Source organism: Cyprinodon variegatus, unplaced genomic scaffold, assembly GCF_000732505.1.
Source record: "Cyprinodon variegatus isolate N-32 unplaced genomic scaffold, C_variegatus-1.0 Scaffold588, whole genome shotgun sequence".
NCBI classification, from domain to species: Eukaryota; Metazoa; Chordata; class Actinopteri; order Cyprinodontiformes; family Cyprinodontidae; genus Cyprinodon; species Cyprinodon variegatus.
Window position 1 is genome coordinate 218770 of NW_015151041.1, and position 20871 is coordinate 239640.

General features: G+C 39.7%; 1 protein-coding gene across 4 annotated transcripts in view; it reads left to right on the forward strand.

The window, feature by feature from the left end:
• The first annotated feature begins 1657 nt into the window (after positions 1-1657).
• Positions 1658-20871, forward strand: part of LOC107095966 (RNA binding protein fox-1 homolog 2-like) — a 72944-nt gene continuing 53730 nt past the window's right edge. Inside the window, exons 1-2 of one of the 4 annotated variants that reach the window (XM_015392371.1) lie at positions 1658-2661; positions 17959-18009. In XM_015392371.1, coding sequence (XP_015247857.1) covers positions 2422-2661; positions 17959-18009 — 291 coding nt within the window. In that variant the 5' untranslated portion in view covers positions 1658-2421. The remainder of the gene's footprint in view (positions 2662-17958; positions 18010-20871) is intronic. The other 3 variants (XM_015392370.1, XM_015392368.1, XR_001481775.1) reach the window with 3 other exon arrangements.

The window sequence follows — 20871 nt, forward strand, 5'->3', positions numbered from 1 at the left end:
AAACATTCAGGAACATAAACCCGCATGTTTGTCCATAATGACATTCTCTACATTTAAAGGCAAAGAGAGAAGCTATGTCCAAACGCAGGGATGGCTGCATTGTGTTATAAAGGAGTTTTGTTGTATGAAGGACTGGTGCTCTTCTAAAAATAGATGACATTTTGAGGAAAGATTATGTTGAAATACTGAGGCAATATCTCAGAAAATTAAAGGTTATACATAAATGGGTCGTCCAGATGGCCATTACAGCTGGTTAACTGTTAAATCAGTCAGAGAATGGCTTGAAGACAGCAACATTGATATTTAGGAGTGGCTATCAAAAACCCCTCATCTCAGTACCATAAAAGACTTGGAGCAGGGCAGAGAGCAAACCTGTGAGTCAGTTACCCCACCTCTGTGTGAGGGGATAGGCCGTGATATTTTAGGGACTTATTAGGCAAAGCTTGAGGACGAAAACTCAAAATGCTTGACCCTAACCATTCAGTTTAAAGGCGGGTAAAGGAAACTGATATGAAATTTTAAATCCCAAGTATGTTTTTAAAAACCATCAACACAATTATCTCTATTTATTCTGCAGCAAATCATTTTGTGTAAAAACTTTCTTTTATTTTAGCACAGAGGTCTTAACAATAGTACTGCTGTATAAGGAGAGCCGTGCATGTACAGAGGTTAAGTCACAAAATGATTACCATTGGTATGTATCATTTAACCACCACTAGGGGGTGCCATAACCTTAAAAAAGTGAAGTTTGCCAACCCCTGGCAGTGAAAGTCAAATAGTTTTCAATCTGGTTTATTTATTTAGAAAACCTAGGTTTGAGGTGTGACAAAAACACAACAATATATTATTCATACTATAACATTATTGATAATTAAAGAATTAAGGTCAAACAGAATGGGCCATCCGGTCTATTTATCTATTAAGGTATTATGAATACAATCAAAGATATTACATGTTAAAAATCAGAAAAAAAAAAAAAGAAAAAGAAAAAGAAAAACAGGCAGCCTGATAACTTGTTTATTCGTTTTTTGATTAAATCCCATTATCTATCATAGCTGTATTGTTAAAAGAATAGCAGTCATCGGTCATTTTTCACTTATTTTTGCATATATTTGAATATAATTTTTTTTTATTATTATTAATTATAATTTGAAATGATATTAAAGAATGGGGAAAAAAAAACAAAAAACTATTTACTTTTTTAAGTTTAATTACATATCACACTATCCTGTTATGATCCTCAACATTTATTTGAGGCGGATTTTTTAGGTCACAAAATTAGTTCGGGTAAATTATAAAATTGAGAGAAAAGGTCACTGTTGCTTTAATAAAAAGTGTAGTGCGTAATGTATTATTTAAGTTAGGATAATTTTATTTTTTACCTACTGCAATATTATAAATACTATATTAATATATAGTATAAAAAAATGTATAATACATTTTTTATACAAATTTTTTTTATATATTTTGATGTGTTGTTTAATTTATTCTGAATAAACTTTTTTGTGTCTCTATGTGTAAAAAAATAAATAAATAATTGAGAGACAACCATCTTTGTTTTATTTCTCTAACAGTTTCTTATAATCATGGAGGAGGATGGAGCCATGAGGTGGGGGTGGTGGTAAAGGGAGAAGCGGGTTGGGGTGAAACGCAGACCTCAGACCAGCCAGTCTCTTTTCAGCCTCCCTTACTTTCACTGTGTAACCACAGAAAGCTGATCTCAGATCGGCGGACCGTGTCTTCCGTCCACACTACCAGCTTTTTGGGACTCAGACCAGAGGAAATCGTGTTCCGTCGGCAGCAGCAGGTCGGCTCATCCACAGCAGACCACGGCGAGGGGACGGACAAGCAGGCAGCGGAGACTGATAGGACCCGCGGAGGAGTTTAATGCAGAAGCACATCCAGCGGAGGAAGAGAGCACAGAGAACTGAGTGGCGCCGCACGCGGACTACTTTCACTCTCAGCTAATTTCCAACATTTTTCCATTCTTTGCGGCTCTCGGAGCCTCATTTATAAGGAGAGCTAGCGGAATGTATTGCTAACCAGCTAGCTAATGGTAGCTAGCTAATTAGCTTGTCAGGGAACCCGAGAGTCGGACGTGTGATCTTTATTAAAAAAAAATAATAAATAGGTCACTGTTTGGCGTCATTTCACTTTTTTTCCTTTTTGGAAAATTCTACCTTTTTTTAGCTGCTGTTTATAGATTCTAAAATGGCCATTTTGGTTTTTATTTAACAGCCAACGCCAAGTTAGACAATAAACAGAGCGAGCTTTTCCATATTGATTAAATCTGCTCTATATTATCCGGGTGTTTTTGTGAATACCAAGCAGCGAAGGAGAAAACAAAGGATTATAGGAGAAGAAACAGAAAAGAGAAGCAGACTTTAGATCTTTAGACCCCCCCTCCACCCCCTCCGTCCAATGTTAATGTCGACCGACGTTGCATCTTTAATGCTGCCCGTTAATCGGGGAATCATGGACCGCGATATTGAGACGGCGGCCGCCGGAGCGCATCCGAACGCGGCCGCAGGAGCCGCGGTTGTCCGGGGGATGAAGCGCGGTGACCCGGAGCCGGACGCTCAGACCGCCGCTGCCCTGACTGACCTGGCCGGGGCGGAATGCAAGAGACCCCGGATAGACGGCTCCGGTGACATCGGACAGGTATGTGAGCCATGGAAACACAAAGGCATGTTTCTCTTTATTCTTTGCATCAGTTTCCCCATTAAACATCAGAAGCATCAATGCACATGGGGGTTTTAAAAAGGCCGATTTCTCATTAACATGAAGAAATCTGCAGCTAGATGGGTTGTTTCTTTAATTTAACAAAGAAGAATTGCAAAATCTAAATGTTCTTTTGTTGTGAGCTGAGTGAGGGAGCAAACCCAGACAAAGGTAATATGATCCAGGCTCCATTGCTGTGACAGACAGCAGCACAGCAAAGATCAGGGCCATTCATCATGCCTGTCTCACTGCTCCATCACATGCTGCAAGCTGCTGTAAATATTGTTTTTTATTCACATAGACAACAAATACCTATAATGATGATCCTGTTAGGAATGTGCCATTAATCACTCCCCCCCACTTTTCCTTTAATCTGGCTAGGTGTTAAGAGAGGGGAAGACAGACAGGATTGGGGGAGGGGTCACCCCACTGAAAGACAAAGAGCAGAAGGTTTTTGCTGGAGGCTTGAACCAAAAAGGGGGGGCTCCTTAACACAGGTCTATGACTCCACAGCTGAGACAGCAGAGCATTGGTGCTTCTCTGGAATCACCTCTCACTCATCCTCCCTGGATCTGTTGCTGTTTATTCCAAAAATGCACTGCAGCATTTATATGTGTAATATTTTACACCTACATCTTGAAGCGTCTCTGACCAATAGGACGAGGCGGCAGAGTCTGAGAAAGTAGTGGAAACTGTAGGTCCATCTTCTGGTAAACGAACCCGAAGGAGTTGAAGTTTCTTTCAAATGTGGGCGGAGGTCGGCTGCTGGGTTTAAAGACCGCAGAAGTTTTTAAGAGTTAAGGGTGGACTATACTTCTGCAACCGCACACATCAAATGTCGCTTGGGTCTGGACGCGAACCAGTTTTGCTGGTGTGCTTCTGCAACGTCGGGCTGGAATTTCTAGGGACGCACTGCAGTTTCCCTCCAAAGCGCAAGGGGGAGCCTATTTTAGAACTCGCGAGAACTTCGGCGCTGGCGGAAGTGTTTATCTTCCAGAACAACGATGGCGCATCTGGAAGATATCACGGTCACGGTGATAGATCTAGAGTTGCTAGACATTGAAGAGGAACAGGTTCTGTTTATGGAGTTGGCAAAAAGACCGATCAACCTTTCGTCGTAGTTGTCCATTGTAGTTTGCTGGTAAAATTCTCAATCATCCAGTTAGCTATTAATGGACCCAAAGACCCGCTTGTCAGGTTCAATTAGGCATGTTTCTAATTAATACAAGGCCTTGGTTTTTTTTTTGGTCCACTATATAAAGCCTCAAACTCATTGCGAATCCAGACATTTTCAATTGAGAACGCTTCCTGGATGGGAAGCGAAACATCTTCAAACCTTGGAAAAAAAGTCCAGTGGATTGTTTTGTTTTTTTAACTTTTTCAGAATCCATTGTAGTTGTTCCTCGGTTTTTAAAAATGGCTCGCACCGGCACCCGATCGAGAAGGACGACCACACCGACAGCCGGAAAGGCATACCAAGGACCAATCACAGCGACGACGGTAGCAGAACCTCTGCGCGGGGGCGTGGTCGCAGAGGCCATGCGTCAGAAGCATTAATCGTCCTTTAGGGTTTGGAATTGAGAAGGGGAAATATTTTCAGTCACTCCTGCGGTTAGAAGTCCTTTGAATAAAGTTGCCGCAGTCAGTATCGGCCTCAGCTCCTCAAACGCTTATTGCTGCACACTGCTGGGCAGCTGCTTGTAAAAAAGGCTCTTCCTTTTTTTTTTGCCCAGACGAATCTGACTGGAACTGATTCTGCTTCCACAATTGTGATTTTTATGACCATTTTGCATAACTGTATTGAACTAACAGATTTAAAGGTTAGCTGTACAGAACCTCTGCAGGTATTTAACTATTTTTAAAAAACAGACGGCATAATGAATAATAAAGGTGCATCAACATGCAAATAAAAGAGGAAAAAAGCAGGGTAATAAGCCCTAACCTGACTTTTAGGAACGTCTCACCTTATATGAACTTTTAAGTTCAAAGCTGCAAACACTTGTTTTAAATCTACTTTCTAAAGTCCCCTATATCAGATGCCACTGTGATTTTTTATTTATTTTCTTCTTGGCTGAGTAGAGCATAGGGTAACAGTGCTGACCCTCAGCGCCTTTTGCTGCTCATTGTTGTTTAGATTGCTTTTCCCTCTTTTTTTCCTAACGTTTGTTTTTGGATTTCCTTCCTAATGAAATACTGGTGTAGAAACTAAAGGATCATCTCGTTATTCTTATGTTGACCCTGTTATAAAACTGGAACCAGATGCCTGATAACATTCCATACCTGTCTGATTAACTTTGTTCTTAAAAAGAATTCAGGGGGGAAACATATATTTGCACAATAAGCATTTTAATTGATGATTAACAACATTTTGCACGTAGTCTAGATTTTTACGAATCAGAGAACAGATTAGAAGCTTAAATTTGTGCCTTGATTGACTTGAATGGCTGAGAAGCTGTTCAAATATCAAATTTTTTCAGGTTGTGTTTAATGTTTTAAATCATATATTGGTTCAAAACAAAGAGCTACTACAATATTTAGTCTATAAACACTTCAAACAATAGTATGCATGTTATTGGAAATTGAGAAAGGTTTGGATAAAGAGCTTTAAGACATAAACTGATACGTTTTATTGTTGAACCTGCTGACATTTATTAAGTATTTGAAATGGAGTCAGATGGGAATGTGAATCTGTGTCTCTGGGAAGATGGTTTCTCCGTTTTATGCGGGATACAGAGACTACGGAGGAAAATATGGCTTAATGAAACAGGTGATCCGCTGAATAGATGACAGGTGATGGACAAAAGGAGCTGTAGATGGATAATGTTTCAGAGAGGATTCATAGTCTGAGGAATGGCAGGTTGGTAGAAATGCTCCAAATAAGGAGAGGAAAAGACGCTGGCAGGGCCGTGTTTGGGAACTGGAAGATGTTGGAGGGGCCGTATAAAGAACGGCAAAAGAAAACCCAGGGCCATTAGCTCCCATCCATGAGGAATCATGATAAGAGGATGAGAGGAAAGTGATGGATGACAGAAATGGCATCGGCTGAGGGAGAGATAAGCAGTGGGGAGCAGAATGAAAATGAGAGGCACTTTATGGAGGATAAATAAAAAGGAGAAAAAAATGACTTTGAAGGGGGTTAGGCTGCCGATTGGGGCGTAAGTTCTCCGTCAGGATGGAGGAGATGAGTTCTGGGTGGGTGACGTGCTCCAGGAGCCAAATGCCCCCTAACAATTACTGCAGGATTCCCACTGAGGGATGCAGGAGAGCGCTGACCTTCCAGCCTGCCTGTAAATCAACGCTGTAATAATAGATGAGAATGCAGCCTCCTCCTATTGTTGCTCCTGCTCTCCTCCCCCCTCCCCCTGCATGTCCTCTGATTTGTCCCCCCCCCCCGCAGGCATATTTCCAACTTGCTAATTGACTCCTGATTCGGAGGCTCTCTGTACCGATGAGGTGGATTTCCAACCCCTCCCACCTCCATCCACACTTTCTCTCCGTTATCCCACCGCTCCCTCTGCCATTTTTGATTATCTCTCCATTTCTCAGTCCATCTCCCATCACCCCACCCCAATCCATGATGGCTGTATTGATGTTTCCCCTTGAGGCATCGCTGTGGTCCACGCGGATGAAGCAGGAGTCCGTTTTCTAACTCTCCCTCTTTGCCTGCGTCGCTCCCTCTGATTCGTAGAGCCGATTTGTCCTATCGTTGGCAGTAAAGAGGCTTTGTGTCGCACTAACGAGATCAAAGCTTATTTAGGCGAGAGCATTAACTGGACTGATTGCCGTGACGGGCCAAAGCAGTGCGTATGTCGGGGGGTGATTTAAAAGATCACAGACAAATATTTGGTAGTAAATATCAACGGTTTCAGTATCTCATCTTTAGATTCCTTTTTTTCTGGAATCCAAAATGAACTGAATTACTAAGATTGAGACAAAGTTTTACTTTGAGCACATTTTAAAGGAAATAAAATGACTCCCTGAATGCTTTTGGATTCTATATACTTATTAGATGCAGGGTTTTCTACCTTTTAATGTTATGATCACACAACATGCCAACATAAACAAAGATTTAATTAGAGAGATAAGGTTTAGGAATCTGTCTGATTTTTATTTTTCCTACCAAATCTGACAAATCTAATTTTTTTTCCCACCCACTTAGGTTTCATAATAAAAATATAAAAAAGCCACATTGCGCTTTCAAAAACGAGCTTTTTTTTTTCAATCATTCCCGCTGGGAGGTGACCTTCATTTAAAGGGCAAAGAAATCCAAGCTGTGAGAAATACTGTAAAACAATAATGTTTCACAACAAACATAAAAATATAACATGAAGTGTTTGCAGCGAGTAGAATCACAGTTATCTAGTTTATTCGTTTTGAGGAGAAGTAGATGAATTTGACCCTGAGGTATGGAAGCCTAAGGAGTGGATTAGTGAAACAGATCTACATTTACCTAAAGTTTAATCTTCATAAATACAAAATTCAGTTAATGAATTCATTTTCATGTGCTATTTATACCAACGGTAGAAATTTGGTATGAAGATAAGGCGATGGCGGGGAGTTTTAGAACCGTGGCGGCGGGCTAACTGTGGGGCGGGTCACATGTATCTGAAACTCTCTCCAATAATTAACCTCCCTGTCATAAAATGTTTTTAAATTGCAACACAATTAACTCTACTTAATAAAATCATGTATTAATTTTTATAAAATGCCTGAATCTACACTGCAAGCATCTGATTTTAGCAAAAAGACGGTAGTCAGAGGCAAACTGTCTGTTAGTCAGGTATATTGCTGAAACAATCGGATTAATTGTGATTATTAGAATAATTGTCAACTAATTTAGTAATTGGTTAATAGTTAACTAGAGTATAGAGACTCTAAAACATGTCTTTAGCTGACAGAGCAACCCACTTAGAGCAGGATTTTACCAAAAATATGTAAACATTTTCCATTTAAGATTAAAAAAAAAAATCTGCTGTCAGTGTGTGCTACCCAGAACTCCTCATGTTTTAAAGCTTTATTTTCGATTGGTTTAATTGTGTAAAAAGTTTTCTTTAAGGAGCCTTTTGCTATCCGATTATTAGTTTATTAATGTGAAATAGAATCGACAGATTATTCGATTTGAAAAATAAAGGTTGGTTGAAGCCCTAGTCAGGTATTTATTGTCCTGCAGCTGCAGTTCTGGCCCCCAAAATAGACTGGATTTAAAGCCATATTTACCTGATGTTTTTATCCCGCTTTGTAATCCAGGGCGGAAACATCGGCAGCTTTATGCACGCGTTCATCAGGGCTTTCAGGACGGGGCGGCTGCCTGTTAGACCGCGCTTAGGGAAGTAGGGAGAGACTCACTGCAGCGGTTAGACGATCGCTCCTTTCTCATGAAGCTAAACACACCAGAAACACAGAAAAGTCAATAAATTTATTAGAGGTTTTTTTTGTGTGAAAAAGTTATAAATATTGTTTCCTGCTGTCTTTCTCTACCGATAACAGCTCAGCTAAGCTCATATGCTAACCAGCTTTACAGTAAGGAAAACGGGTGCAGACTGTCCTGGTTTTTCAAAATAGAGTAGATATAAACATTACATGATATTTAAATTATTTGAAACTAGGATTATGATAATTTCACAAATATACAGTATGCTATACAATATGCTTTACATAGTTTTAGCATGTTTTCTATGTTCGCTATGAAGGTGTGGAAGCCTTTAAGATGCGCCAGGATCAGTTACAACCCTCATGTTGCAGCTTAGTCAGATGGTAAACATATTGAAATCATCTTATATATTTACTCCCCTCATATGTTCTAAATGTGCAGAGCTTAAAAGCATCAGACATGAAGAGTTGGCTGATCTGAATATAAAAAACACGATTTAAGATATTGTACAGCCGCAGTTTTGAATTAATTTTAATAATTTCAATCTCACCAGTAAACCTACACCAGATAGCCATAAGTATTTCTGATTTAAATGAGTGTCATATATGTTTTTTTGTGTCACGACTAAAGCTTAGTTAGCTTTCATGTTTAAGGGCAGCTCAGCTTTGGGTCACGTGACTCACCAGTGACGGATCCGACTCTTTAAAGATACAAAGCTGAGTTCTTGATGCTTGTTAGAAGCATCCAAACGCAGCAAAGCTGCAAATTGATATGAAAAATCATTTAATACGTCTAAAATTACGCTAAAACTTGGGTCATGAGTTATAAAGTGATGCCTTAAGGAAGCGTGCTTTGCCATCATGGGATCTGAGCAACAACTGCATAGGGACTGATGTTTACAATGATTTAATGGAAGATGAATGGAAAATTTGAAGAAAAAAAAGATCTATAACAGAAATATTCCATATATCCCATTATAAAACAAATCTAGCTATGCTGCTGCATGTTTACATCATCATAAACTGGAGCTTTATTTAGACAGTTTGCATTGATTCATCCACTTATAAACGTCTTTTTTTTCTAGGGACAAGAAAATATCTTAAACCTCTTTAGAGATTTTTTCTTCCTTTTGATAATGTACAAAAGATTCCTAAGATTCAGTTTATTTACAAATAGCTGGAATGTATTTAGCTGGCTCAGAATAAATCTTCAGTTTTCCGGCGGAAATGGGGGTGTGGAGTTGTGCTAATGTGTGCTACCTTGATTTTCAGCCATTCTAGGTCAGCTACACTCCTACATGGCCTGCTGTTTAATGATTGGTGTTAAACTTTGAGCCACAGCTCGGTGGTGTCACCCTTGACTTTTGAACTGGCATTGATAAGCTAAAAATTCCCCAGACAAAGTTGCTCAACCCATTCTGTCTCTCTCTCTCTTTGTTGAGCTTATTTTGCAGTGCTTTGTTTACATAAGTGCTGCAGTTGTATTACCAAACTGTGGAGGAAGAATTTAAACAGAAGAAAAGGAGGAGAAAGGCAGACTTTGTTCAAATACAAGATCAGTTCAGAATCCCTGCATGGGCTCCTGTAAAACGACACTCGGTTATGCTCCTTAGCATGCCACTTGCATGTTCAGCCTCCCTTTATGGTCATCGTGTCGCTGCTTCCCCCTCCCTACATGTCTCCTCCCCAAGGCTGCCCCCAAACTGTCACATGTGCTCCCATCTCCACCCACCCACACAGCCAAATGTCAATTCAGTGTTTCCCTTACATGGGGTCATCTGTGATCCGCTGCCGCTGTATTGTCTTTGCAGTTTTGAACGTCACAAATGATGCACATTCAGCCATGAAATTCCATTTATGTCAGATAAATATATGAGGAGTACATTGAATTCAACTGCAGGGATGAAAACTTTTGCTTAAAAGTTTATTAGTATGTAAATCTGTTGTGGTTCAGAAATATTTGCTATTTTTTAAACTTTTATCTGCAGAGATACTTATTAAGACTGACTCTGCTCCTTCTTTAGGAATGGTTATAAAAGAAAATAGAACATCAGCAAATGAAATGATTTTTCAAGCCTTTCTGCAGTGAAACGTCATTAATTATTTACATTATGATCAGAGATGATGCCGCATATCTGTGAGAGAGCACTCAATAAAAACTGTGTTTACTAGTTAGGAGGACAAATAACCCAGCAGGCTTTTTAAAACGGGACATTTTGTTGTTGCAATGCATTTGGTTATTGTACTGGCAAGAATATGGACCCTTTTACCCAGACTAGTGCTTAATGATTTTTGCCAAAAATCTAAATTACGTTTATTTTCAACCAATATTGCGATTGTGATTTTATTGCGATTTTCCTTTGCACTGAGCACAACCATATCGATGTATTACATCTAGGGTTGTCAAAAGTATCGAGACTCAAAAAAGTATCGATACCAAAATGTTGTATCCGGATACAATACTCGTTTTTAAAAGTATCGATATAGTGCTACAGTGCTTTGTTTCTTAACCAGTTTGGCTAGTGTCATTGTTATTTGTGCAAAGCATAGCCAAGGAAGGAACACTTAATTCTAATTTTATAAGTTTTTTTTTATCAAGCTTGCTTAATATTGTGCACAGCAAACAACCTCAAAATATTGTTTATTGTATTTATTTATTGTATTTTATTTATTAATGAAAATATTTCTGTAGAATTTTGGAGTCCTTGTTTTTATCCTTGTGGTATCGAAAATGGTATCGAGTACCGAGTATTTTCCTTAGTATCGGTATCGAGTTGAAAAGTTTAGTATCGTGACAACCCTAATTACTTCAGGGTTTCAGCTTTTCCATGGTCCTAAAACGCTGCTTGTTCAGAATCCAGTGCTGCAAAACTTTGCTGTATTTGCATAAAAAAGTTCTTACTTCTACTATAATCTAGGTGCTAGCTTTCCGTTCCCTTATGTGCGACAGCATACCCACTTTAATCGTATTACCACCAAATTAAGGGAGAAAATTAGTGTTTTACTCTTGCTAAATGTATTGTAATTAAAATTGATTGCTTCTGCGGATTGAAAATTGCATTTTTCTAAATTGCGATTATATTACAAAAGCAATTAATTGCTCGGTCCTAATCCAGAACTTTCCAAAAATTTGCAAAAATGTCCAAATAAATTTGTTTTATAGCATCAGTGAAAGATTTAAAAGGATTTAATTTAGCCATAAAGCCTTCCTGTTAGCAGCTGAAAGTCTTGCTCTCTCTCAAAACTTGAACGGGCCAAGGCCAGGTTGGCCAAGGCCGTCAACACATCAGAGAAAATCTCTACTATGAGCAGAGGAGGAATATAAATACTGAGAGATGGGCTCGTCAGTGATAATCTGACACTTTATTATGCTTTTATTTCCTGCTAAACGTAATTCGTACTGAAGGATTTATCTGTCCTTAAACTGATGAACACAAAACAGGTCCTAGTAAAGTCCTGAACACAGTAAAAAAAATAAAATAAAGCTAAAACATTGACATATTGTGTAATTTAAAAGGAATTGACGTAGAAAATAATTAGATTTGGTTATTTATTTAATGCATATCGGAAAAAAAACCCAAGACAAAACGGGTAGAAACATGTAACCTGCTTGCACAGGAACCTGTTTGCAGATAGTGTTCAAAAAGGTGTGTTATTAGCAGACCACACAGGCAGCCGAGAAGTAAACAGTCATCAATACGTCCATCCTGAGAGTGCCCTAAAGCTACTTCCTGTTGTTCAGTCATGTCTAGGACTTCCACTCTGAGAAAATGCATTACGTTAAACTTCAAAGAAAGAGACCTGAGAGGTTCTGACTCTCATTCTCTGCATTTCCAGGCCTGAGACGGCATGGAAATAATCCTTGAGTGCCTGAAAAAAGGTGCCCTATAAGACGTTCAGACATTTTGTTTATGTCATTGTTGTTATGCCATGTAAAAAAAAAAAAAAAAACCATGATTGAAATGATTTACTTTAAAACAGCAAAGGAAATATTTACCCCTTCCACTGCTACGGAATGACGATTCCTGCACTGTTTTGTTTAAGTCGTATTTTAAAGTTTCTTATTGAGCATTGGCTGCCATGTTTCAGCCAGCTGACTGGCAGTGCACTGCACTCTATAGGGATAGGACTCCAGTGCTCCATATGTTCCTTACAGCCAGGAAAAACTCTTCCACTTTCTCTTTCTTCTCATTCCAAAAACTTTAAATCCTTCTGGAAATCTGAAACCTTGAGATGCCTCACAATCAATCAGTAGCTGGATGGACCAATGAAAAGCCATCTTTAAACGCTTTAACGGGGAAGCAGCATGGGATGCATGATAAATCATTGGTCTGATGACTAACACTGGGCTGATTAAATAATTATGGTTTGTTAGTTAACAACAAAGCTTCTTCGGCTTTTTGGCTTTTTTAAATTAATATATTTTTGTGTTATTACTTTATTCATTTATTTGATTTCATTTTTAGGATTGTTAGGTGTTTATTTCATTTATTGTATTGGGTACTTATTTCATTTTCATTTTTTTTTTTTTTAATATTTTTGTAGTATTCTTTAAGTTTTTTTAAAAGCAAATTTCTATCTATTTGGCCAAGCTTTTCATATTGGTGAATCCTTAAACCAAAAATAAAGGTTACATTTCCTGCAACTTTATCACTTTGGTTTGCTTTTAGGAAGGAGGAGACAACAGTCTCACCTACAATAACTGCAGTGTTGGCTGTCAGCATCTTGTCAGATTGATTCATCTCCATTTTGTTTTGTTTTTTCCTCTGCAGTTGTTACCAGTAAAGTTGTAGGTTTGATGTTTCTGATGGTATGTAGCCAGGAGCAGCTGAGGGTCTCAGATAGAGCTTAAAATCAATATGCAGTTTGGGTGGAGAGCAAATGTAGATGTTGAAAGAAGCATAGCAGAAAATACCCGACTCCCACTGAATTGGTTGAACTCTTGAGTTCAGTTTTTCTAGTTTGTAACATCTGGTTTGAAGAGTTTCACTTTCCAGGTTTCTGTTATTTTAACATCACAAAATGTGATGATGGTAATAAGTGAACTGGAGTTTATCTCAGATAAGACTGGAAGTATTTGAGAAATATTTTAGTGATTCCTTGTAGAGATTGTATACTCCAGTTAACGAGTATTTCATTCTGATCCAACTTTAAGGTCAATAATTGATTAATTACGATTTAATCCAAGAAACAATTTCATCCTAAATGAATTGAAACCTGTCAGCATTAGCCTTGAAGCTCAGCAAAAGTCTATTTTGTGAAGATGTTTCCAACAGGAGTGAGATGTGCATTTATTAAAGAGTCAGATGGAGGCTGAAGCTCCGGAAGCTTCTGGTGACACGTCCGATTCCTTTCATAGCTGTCTGACCAAGTTAACCCATGTTACAGCTGCTGTTCATCAAGGAAAATAAAACAGCAACGTGTGTCTAAGCATAGCCAAAATTATTAGCTTTTTCCATTTTAGATGTTTAATTATCATTTTGGAGGATCGGTGATCGGCCGATACTTAGATGAGAAACTGATCTTATCTTCCTCTGCATAAATCATTGCTCTAAACATTGATTTATAGGCGAGGGCAGTAATTTCAGACGTTTTTATCGCTATATTTAGCAAGACTGATAGTGTCGGTTGTAAAAAATAAAAAAAAGAAGGTATTGATTAAAACAGATGAGTCTGAATCAGCATGTCAGACTTTTTAGAGATCAGAAACCTGCAGTTGGTGCACTAATCCTAATTTTTATGCATTTTTCTTAACAATTTCTCGCCCTTTTGCTCATCTTTACCAGTAGCTGCTGCTTGCTTTTTGTCACCAGCGTTTAAAAAAAGAGTATAACTTCTCCAAGATCACCTTCAGGAGTTAAAACTCCAGCTTGCTATAACATCTATAGCATCTGAAGCCAATGTGGGCACGTTTTAGCTCGGCCTCAGATGGCAGCAGGTGGGATTTCCTTAGATCCGACTCTTCTTAACGCCGTGAAGGCAGCGTCGGGCCAAGCCCTGTTCTGGTAGGTACCTCCGGATGCCTGCCTGCAGCAGCCTGCCTAATTACCCCCCTGCCCCTCCCCCTCTCTCACCATCTGTTGACCTCATGTCAGCCTGCCTTCCTTGAACCCCACCACCCCACCCCGCCCCGCTCCTTGCAGCTACTCCCGACTTTTTGGTTCTATTCCTCCTAAAATAGCAGACGGCAGATAGAGGAAAATAAACAAGCCAGGCGCCCTTTTTCAGGTTTGCCTTCGGGTTGAGTTAAGAGAGGAGGACAGAGAGTGGGAGGCTGTGTTTATGAGCGTGTGACTGGATGTCTGTGCTTTTTCTGATCTCTGCCAGCTCAGTCTGAAACCAACGCCTTCCCAGCCTCCTCCCAGCTCACCAGGACTGGAGCTTGGTGGAAAGTTTGGGGAGTATAGGAGAGAGCTGTATTTTTCTTTCTTTCTTCCTTTGTTTAGAGCAGTATGGCGATTAGTGATGAGTTTTTTTTTTTCCTGATACACTTCAAGTCATACAGTTTGTGTGAAGAAAGAGGATCAAACTCAGACCCCCACTCCCTTCCCCCACTCCCTAAGAAAATATAAATCACATGGCATATTTTGCTTGTGACTCATTTGCTTCGCTCCTGTTTATTGTATTATTTTACTCCCCTTTCTTTACTTTGGCCATCTTTTTACCCACATTCCTCCCTTCGCCTGTTTTCATCTCCTCCTTTCTTTTCTTTTCTTTCTCACCATTCCTTCCCCCATTGCTCCCCCTTTTTCTGCCAACAGATTGATTCCAGATGTTGCTAAACCCCCCCTCCTCTCCCTCCCTGCGTGTCTTTTTCTTTTTTCCATCATAAACTCCTCCTTCTCTTTGCTTTTTCTTCTCTTCTTTTGATTCTTGAACCAACAGACTCTACAATTTGATGGTCTGGGATAATTCTGGTTTTCATTGCTGTGGTGCACCAAAATTCTCCGTCCTTTCTCATCACTAGTGCTTCAAACAAGCCTGTCCGTTATAAGAACAAACATTAAGAGACCTTTAGTTAACAGTTTTATTCTTTTAAACTGTGTAGAAATGAACTAAAATGATGCTCCAGATGTTCAGACTCTCTTTTCCCTCAAGAAAAGGTTTTGCAAGGCTTCACATCACCGACAGCTCTCTGCTCAATATGAGCCTGCCGGTTATAAATGTAAATGCAGCGCTTCAAGGAGAGGGTTCCCCCTGGGGACGAGGCACGAGGGGAAAATTGGTTCCAGATGAAACAGGAAGTGGAGGGAGAAGACAAAGAGAGGGCTGTTTCAAGCGGGGAAAAGGGAGGACGGGCCCCAAGTCCCGGTACTCCAAGTCTGAGTTTATTACTCATATTAAAGAGGAAAAGACAAAAAAAAATTCTCTTTAATTTTCTTTAAATGTTTATTTTTTAACATCCTACTTATATTTTTTGGCTTCCAGTAATCACACCGTGTCTAGACACCTCTTTATTGGTCTATGCATTGAGGTTACAGCGCCCTGCAAAAGGATTTACATCCCTTTAGCCTTTTCCACATATTTTTCCAATTAAATGCAGTTTAAAATTGCATTTATAGTTGAGCAGAGTAGTCTAAAATTATGAAGAGGGAAAAACTGTGTATAAAATCTGCAGCATTTAGCCTGCAGATATCTTCAGCCCCCTTTACTCTGAGTTTAATGCAGTCATGAAATGCCTACTTAGTAAATAGATTACTGCTGGACGTTGAATGTCTCCCACTGTTTGCAGCAGCAACAGCCTTTAATCAAGGTTCTAAAACTGTATCCCTAGCTTAAATTCTCTGATGAGCCTTTAAAAAATGGAAACAGGATGTAGCAACAGCAAACGTACAGAGACACATGGTAGCTCTGGAGGAGTTGCAGAGATTCCGCATGTAGGTGGAGGAACCTGCTCACAGGATAACTAACCTAGGGCTGAAAACTTCTATCCCATGTAGGGGGGGACATGTAATGAAATGTTTGTTGCAAACAAAACACTGCCGAATCCTCCAAACCAGTCCCCACTGTGAAGCATAGTGGTGGCAATGTCATGCTGTGGGGATAAGGCTGGTTATAGCTGAGAGGAAGACGGATGAAGCTAAATGGAGTCTAAATTAAAGCTATTCTACAGAGAAAATGGGAAAAATACCTTCTTCCACTTCACCAGCACACACTAAGCTGTCTGCACTGGACTGTTTCACATTCAGATCAAACAACGGGAAGTTTGTGTTTGTAACGAGGCGATGTAGGAAAGCAGCAAAGCCTCCCTCTCTCCCGGTCCCAGTTGCACAGAGAGCTCTTCTGGATTAATAAGCCTTTTCTCTGTCTGTTTATATAAACTTGTGTCTTCACAGCCCTCTGTCTCATACACTTGGCCTTGATTGGCTGGCTGAAAGCAATTAGGAAGCGATTCCCGCAGCGGGCAGCTTCAGGTCAAGGCTAAGAGGTTAACTCTGTTGACGGTCCTCAGAGTCTAAATCAACCTTTTTTTTTTCCTTTTCTTTCCCCTTTTTTTCATTCAGGCGGTCTGCAGCATATGGATATCGAAGATTTTCTGATTAAATTTAACAAACGCTAGAGTATATAGTTATTCACAGACACGCACATATTTCTCTCCGTTACCCATCCAGACCTTCCCCCTGCGCCTCGCCTCGCCTCTTGCTCAGTCAGACTCACGCCTCAGCTCCTTTTCGAGCGCAGAGACATGAGTCTCACCAGGCGGTCATGTTTTCTCTGCGAGGCATACCAGCAGTCATCTCTCCCTCCCTCCATCTCGCTCTCTTGCTGCTTTTAAACTATCATTTAGTTAACTTTCCATATTGTAGCTCTGAGGCAGACAATGGCTCCTCTTCCCAGGTCAGAAACGGCACAGAGCAGGAAAACAAAAGAGAAGAGAAAGGGTGAGAGAGACAGAAATAATCTAATTAAGAGTAATTATAGAGCAATTAACCACAACAGTGGTTTTCTATGGAGGTCGTTTGGTGAACGACGCGGTGCCGCTTATTAATGGTCGGTTTCGGCTGCATGAAAGTTCTGGGTCACCAGTCGGACCACTCGCTCACCGTTGATTTAATTTGCTCTTTTGTCTTTTTGCTTCGGGGGGAGTCTCCTTTGCTCTTTCATAAGTTTAGACTTTTAGAGCCTGCAGGAACTTGCAAAAACCTACTTTGATGTTTATGAAAAAGAACTGAATGTGTGTGGTGGATTAGGGCTAAATCATTCAGTGCCAAAGGAAGCTTTAATATAAGCACACACAGTAAGATTTTTTTGAATATTCTTCAAAAAAGTTGCAGAAAAACTCCCTCGACAAGCTCCTGATTCGATTGGAGTTGCATGATTCTGCTGGTTCACAGGTTTGATGGATGTTATTCAAATGGCTAAAGAAAAAAAAGTGACTGGATTTTGCAGGTTTCCTCATGAGGGAACTTTCTGGAATAAATGTTTATTAGACGAGAATCCTCAAAGCAAATGTGAAGCATGACGGTGGCAGCATCATGGTGAGGGTCTATTCAACTCTCTAAAGGAGCTGAATGATGGTGGAAGATCAGCATTATTTATCAAACTAAACCAACGTGGCTCCAACCTCCAGATCAAGGAGAATTCTTCACGTCAATCTATTTATTTTCTTAAGAAGTTTGTTTTATAATGATTAAACCCTATAAAAAGAACAGCAATGTTAATCTAAACGCTGAAACAATAGATAAATGTATAAAGAATGTGTTTTATGTTATGATTAAAGTGTCTTCTTTGTCGGTCTGAATGCATTGTGGTTTTTTTTTTGCCTTTAAGCACATTTCAGAGTTTTACTCCATCACACTGCTCCCGCTCATCTGCAGAAGCCTAGCAACTTAACGCCGCTCTCCTCCCTCCTGTTGTCTCTTTCAGAACAATGAGCCTTTAAACCCCGGTTTCCATGGATATGCACCTCACAGTCAGGTAAGAGCTTATTACTTGCTTGCAAACCTCCCCAACCACCGATAAACGTAAAGAGAATCCTTGACTCCGACCGATCGACGTCGGCTTCATCATTCGGCTTTTATATTTTTGAAGGCTGGAAAAAAGGCAGAACAGACGTCGTGTCTTGTGCAGTAATGTGTAAACGGCTTCGTCAGTGGATGCAGAAGGTTCCTCTAAAAATACATCCGTGGGTGTTTATCCTTACGGTGCTGCAAAGAAGCATTTACATATTTACAGATTTATTGTTTTTTTTATCTCACTTAAACGTTTCAGATCATAAAACAAATATGATAATTAGATGCAAACAGGAGAAAGCCATCAAATATACCTTTTTTTCAATTCAAAACTACTGGTAACAATAATTTTATTTGTGCGTTTTGATTAATTACCCAGATTTGTAAAAGCAGGTTCTTAATAGAGCCTGTATGACAGCATGAAGTAGGCTAAAAGATCCCCAAAAGAATCAAACCTAAATAAATCCAGAAGCAGATGAGATAAAAAGAAAATAATGCATCAGCCGGGAAAGGGCTGCAGTCGAACCCATACTTTTTGATACCAACTGACTTAAACTTTATAAATACCAAAGGGAAATAAAAAAAGTATTTTTGAATTGAGTACATGGAGGTGTTACCCACAAATGGAGATAACATGGAACACCCCGAAATTACTTCCAGAAGGTCACAGCAGAACGCAGAAAAAAAAAATTGCTGCAGTTTTTATCTTTCAGCAAGGAAGAAGAAAAATGGCCTCAGTATGAGAATCCCTAATGAAAACCTCTGCAGCAAAAAAGGAAAGTCTTTACATTTCCTAAACTGTGATGATGATCCTCAAGAACCTTTAATAGATGCTTCTAGACTAAAGGAAAAAAGTGGAAGGCGTCCATGCCCTTTCTGAAACCACTGTTTATTTTCATCAGTTTAACCCGGCCTTGATATGTGCTGCTGATATATCAGTTTATTTTTTGGGGTCCAATTCCTCGGTTTCCTATAGTTTTCTCTTCCTCTATTTACACGATTTAGATGACACCAAGATAACAATTCTTACACAAGTCATAATTTAAACAGAAAGAATTATTAACAAATGAAATAAAACATATTAGCTATTGATAGGAAATGGATTGGACAATGCATGTGCCTCATGTGATGAGACAATGCAAGGCTGCTGAATGCACCAATGAATAAGCCAATGCATGCATATATTGCTAATATTATAAAGCGCTAATATTTGCTGCAAATATCAGCCAGCTGAAGTATCATTCTATCTCCAAAACAAACCCATCTAACTACAGATCTGACATGGCAGAGGTAGGATGATGGTCTGGTTTTTCCCTGCTGCTGCAGGAAATCCACACCTTATTATTATTTTTTTTATTGACTATAATTTACAGTAACTATCTAGGATTTTAACTTTGTTTAAATCCACCTGCTTCCTCTATGTTTTATTTGAACCCTGGTTTATCTTAAAGTTCTGTACAAATAAAAACTGTTCAACTGCTAGATTGACCTATACAGATTATTATTTTAAGGCAGATACAGTTATCTGCCTTAGTCTAACCAATCCTCAATATGTGTGGCCAATTTTTGAATACAATATTACTTTTTCTTCTCTTTAAAATGATAAATAGATGTTGACAAAAGTAAGAAAAGCATCTATTTAAACAAAAAGTACTAATTATTCACAAAAAATATTAACTTTGGATACCAAATGTAGGAGTGATTCGCTTCATGGGATCTTATGAATTCCAGAAATGTATCAGCCAATACCTATACGAGAAAATTAATGCAAATATCGGTCAAAGTTATCGGCCAGCAGGTGTATCGGCCTATCTCTAGTTCTTATTAATGATGGAACCACAGCATTTGATCTGTAGTGGATCGTCTACCTAGAAATCAGTTTGTAAGTTGATGGGGTAAAGGTCAGAGGCCTTTGGGTTACAGGAAATGAACGAGCGGTTCAAATCTGGGCCAAAGTTTGATTGAGGGCTGGGCTTGACCTTAAGGAGGCCGTTCTTGGTTGGAAAAAGATGAAAACATTAACTCCATTTTTATTCCCTCATCATCTCCATCTGATAAAGAAATAAGTTTTAGGATCTGAAACTTTAGTGCAACAAGAAGAGAGAAAATGGAAATCTGTCAAGGGGGAAATGATTTTAACACTTTTCAAAAGACTGGATTTGATTATTCCAGTCTGATTTGTTTTAAGGGAATAAATAAACCCTAATTCTCGCTGAGCGTTCCGTCCAGCCGTCGCCTCCATCCGGGCTCTCCCACCAGCCGGATCGGAGAAGAACCCGGACGGTTGTGATGTTTGGGAGTTCATACGTTTTGCCCCCTGAGAAGCTCTGAATGGAAGCAGAGCAGCTTGTGACTAAGCTTCCCTTTCAAACTCTCGATCCTCGGAAAGTGGGGTGAAATTATCCTATCGCCCGCTTCGAGCAGAGCTCCGCACGCGGGGGCCTTTTCACACGGCAGTTGCAGTCCTTTCACTCTTCAGCTCCTCTCATCCTTTCATCGTTCCCTCTGTCTCTCTCTCTCTCTCTCTCCACACATATTGCTCTCGGTAATCACTGCCTTATGTGTGCAGAAGGGAGGAAGAGGAGCTGAGTGTTCTGTTATCTGCCTTGCAGCAGCAGAGCACACTGAGCGGCTCAAACCGTCCCAGGACTTGTGTGTGTTTGTTGAAAGGGTGTGCGCCGTTTTCCTAATGTGGATTTGAAAGCTGGAATATATGAATCTTTGTCCTTGGATCCTTGTCTGCAGCTCTCTGGCAATGCCACAGGAGGGGGGTGTTGGTCTGTGTGCTTAGTGCCCCCCCAGCCTCCCTCCTCTCCACACAAGATGG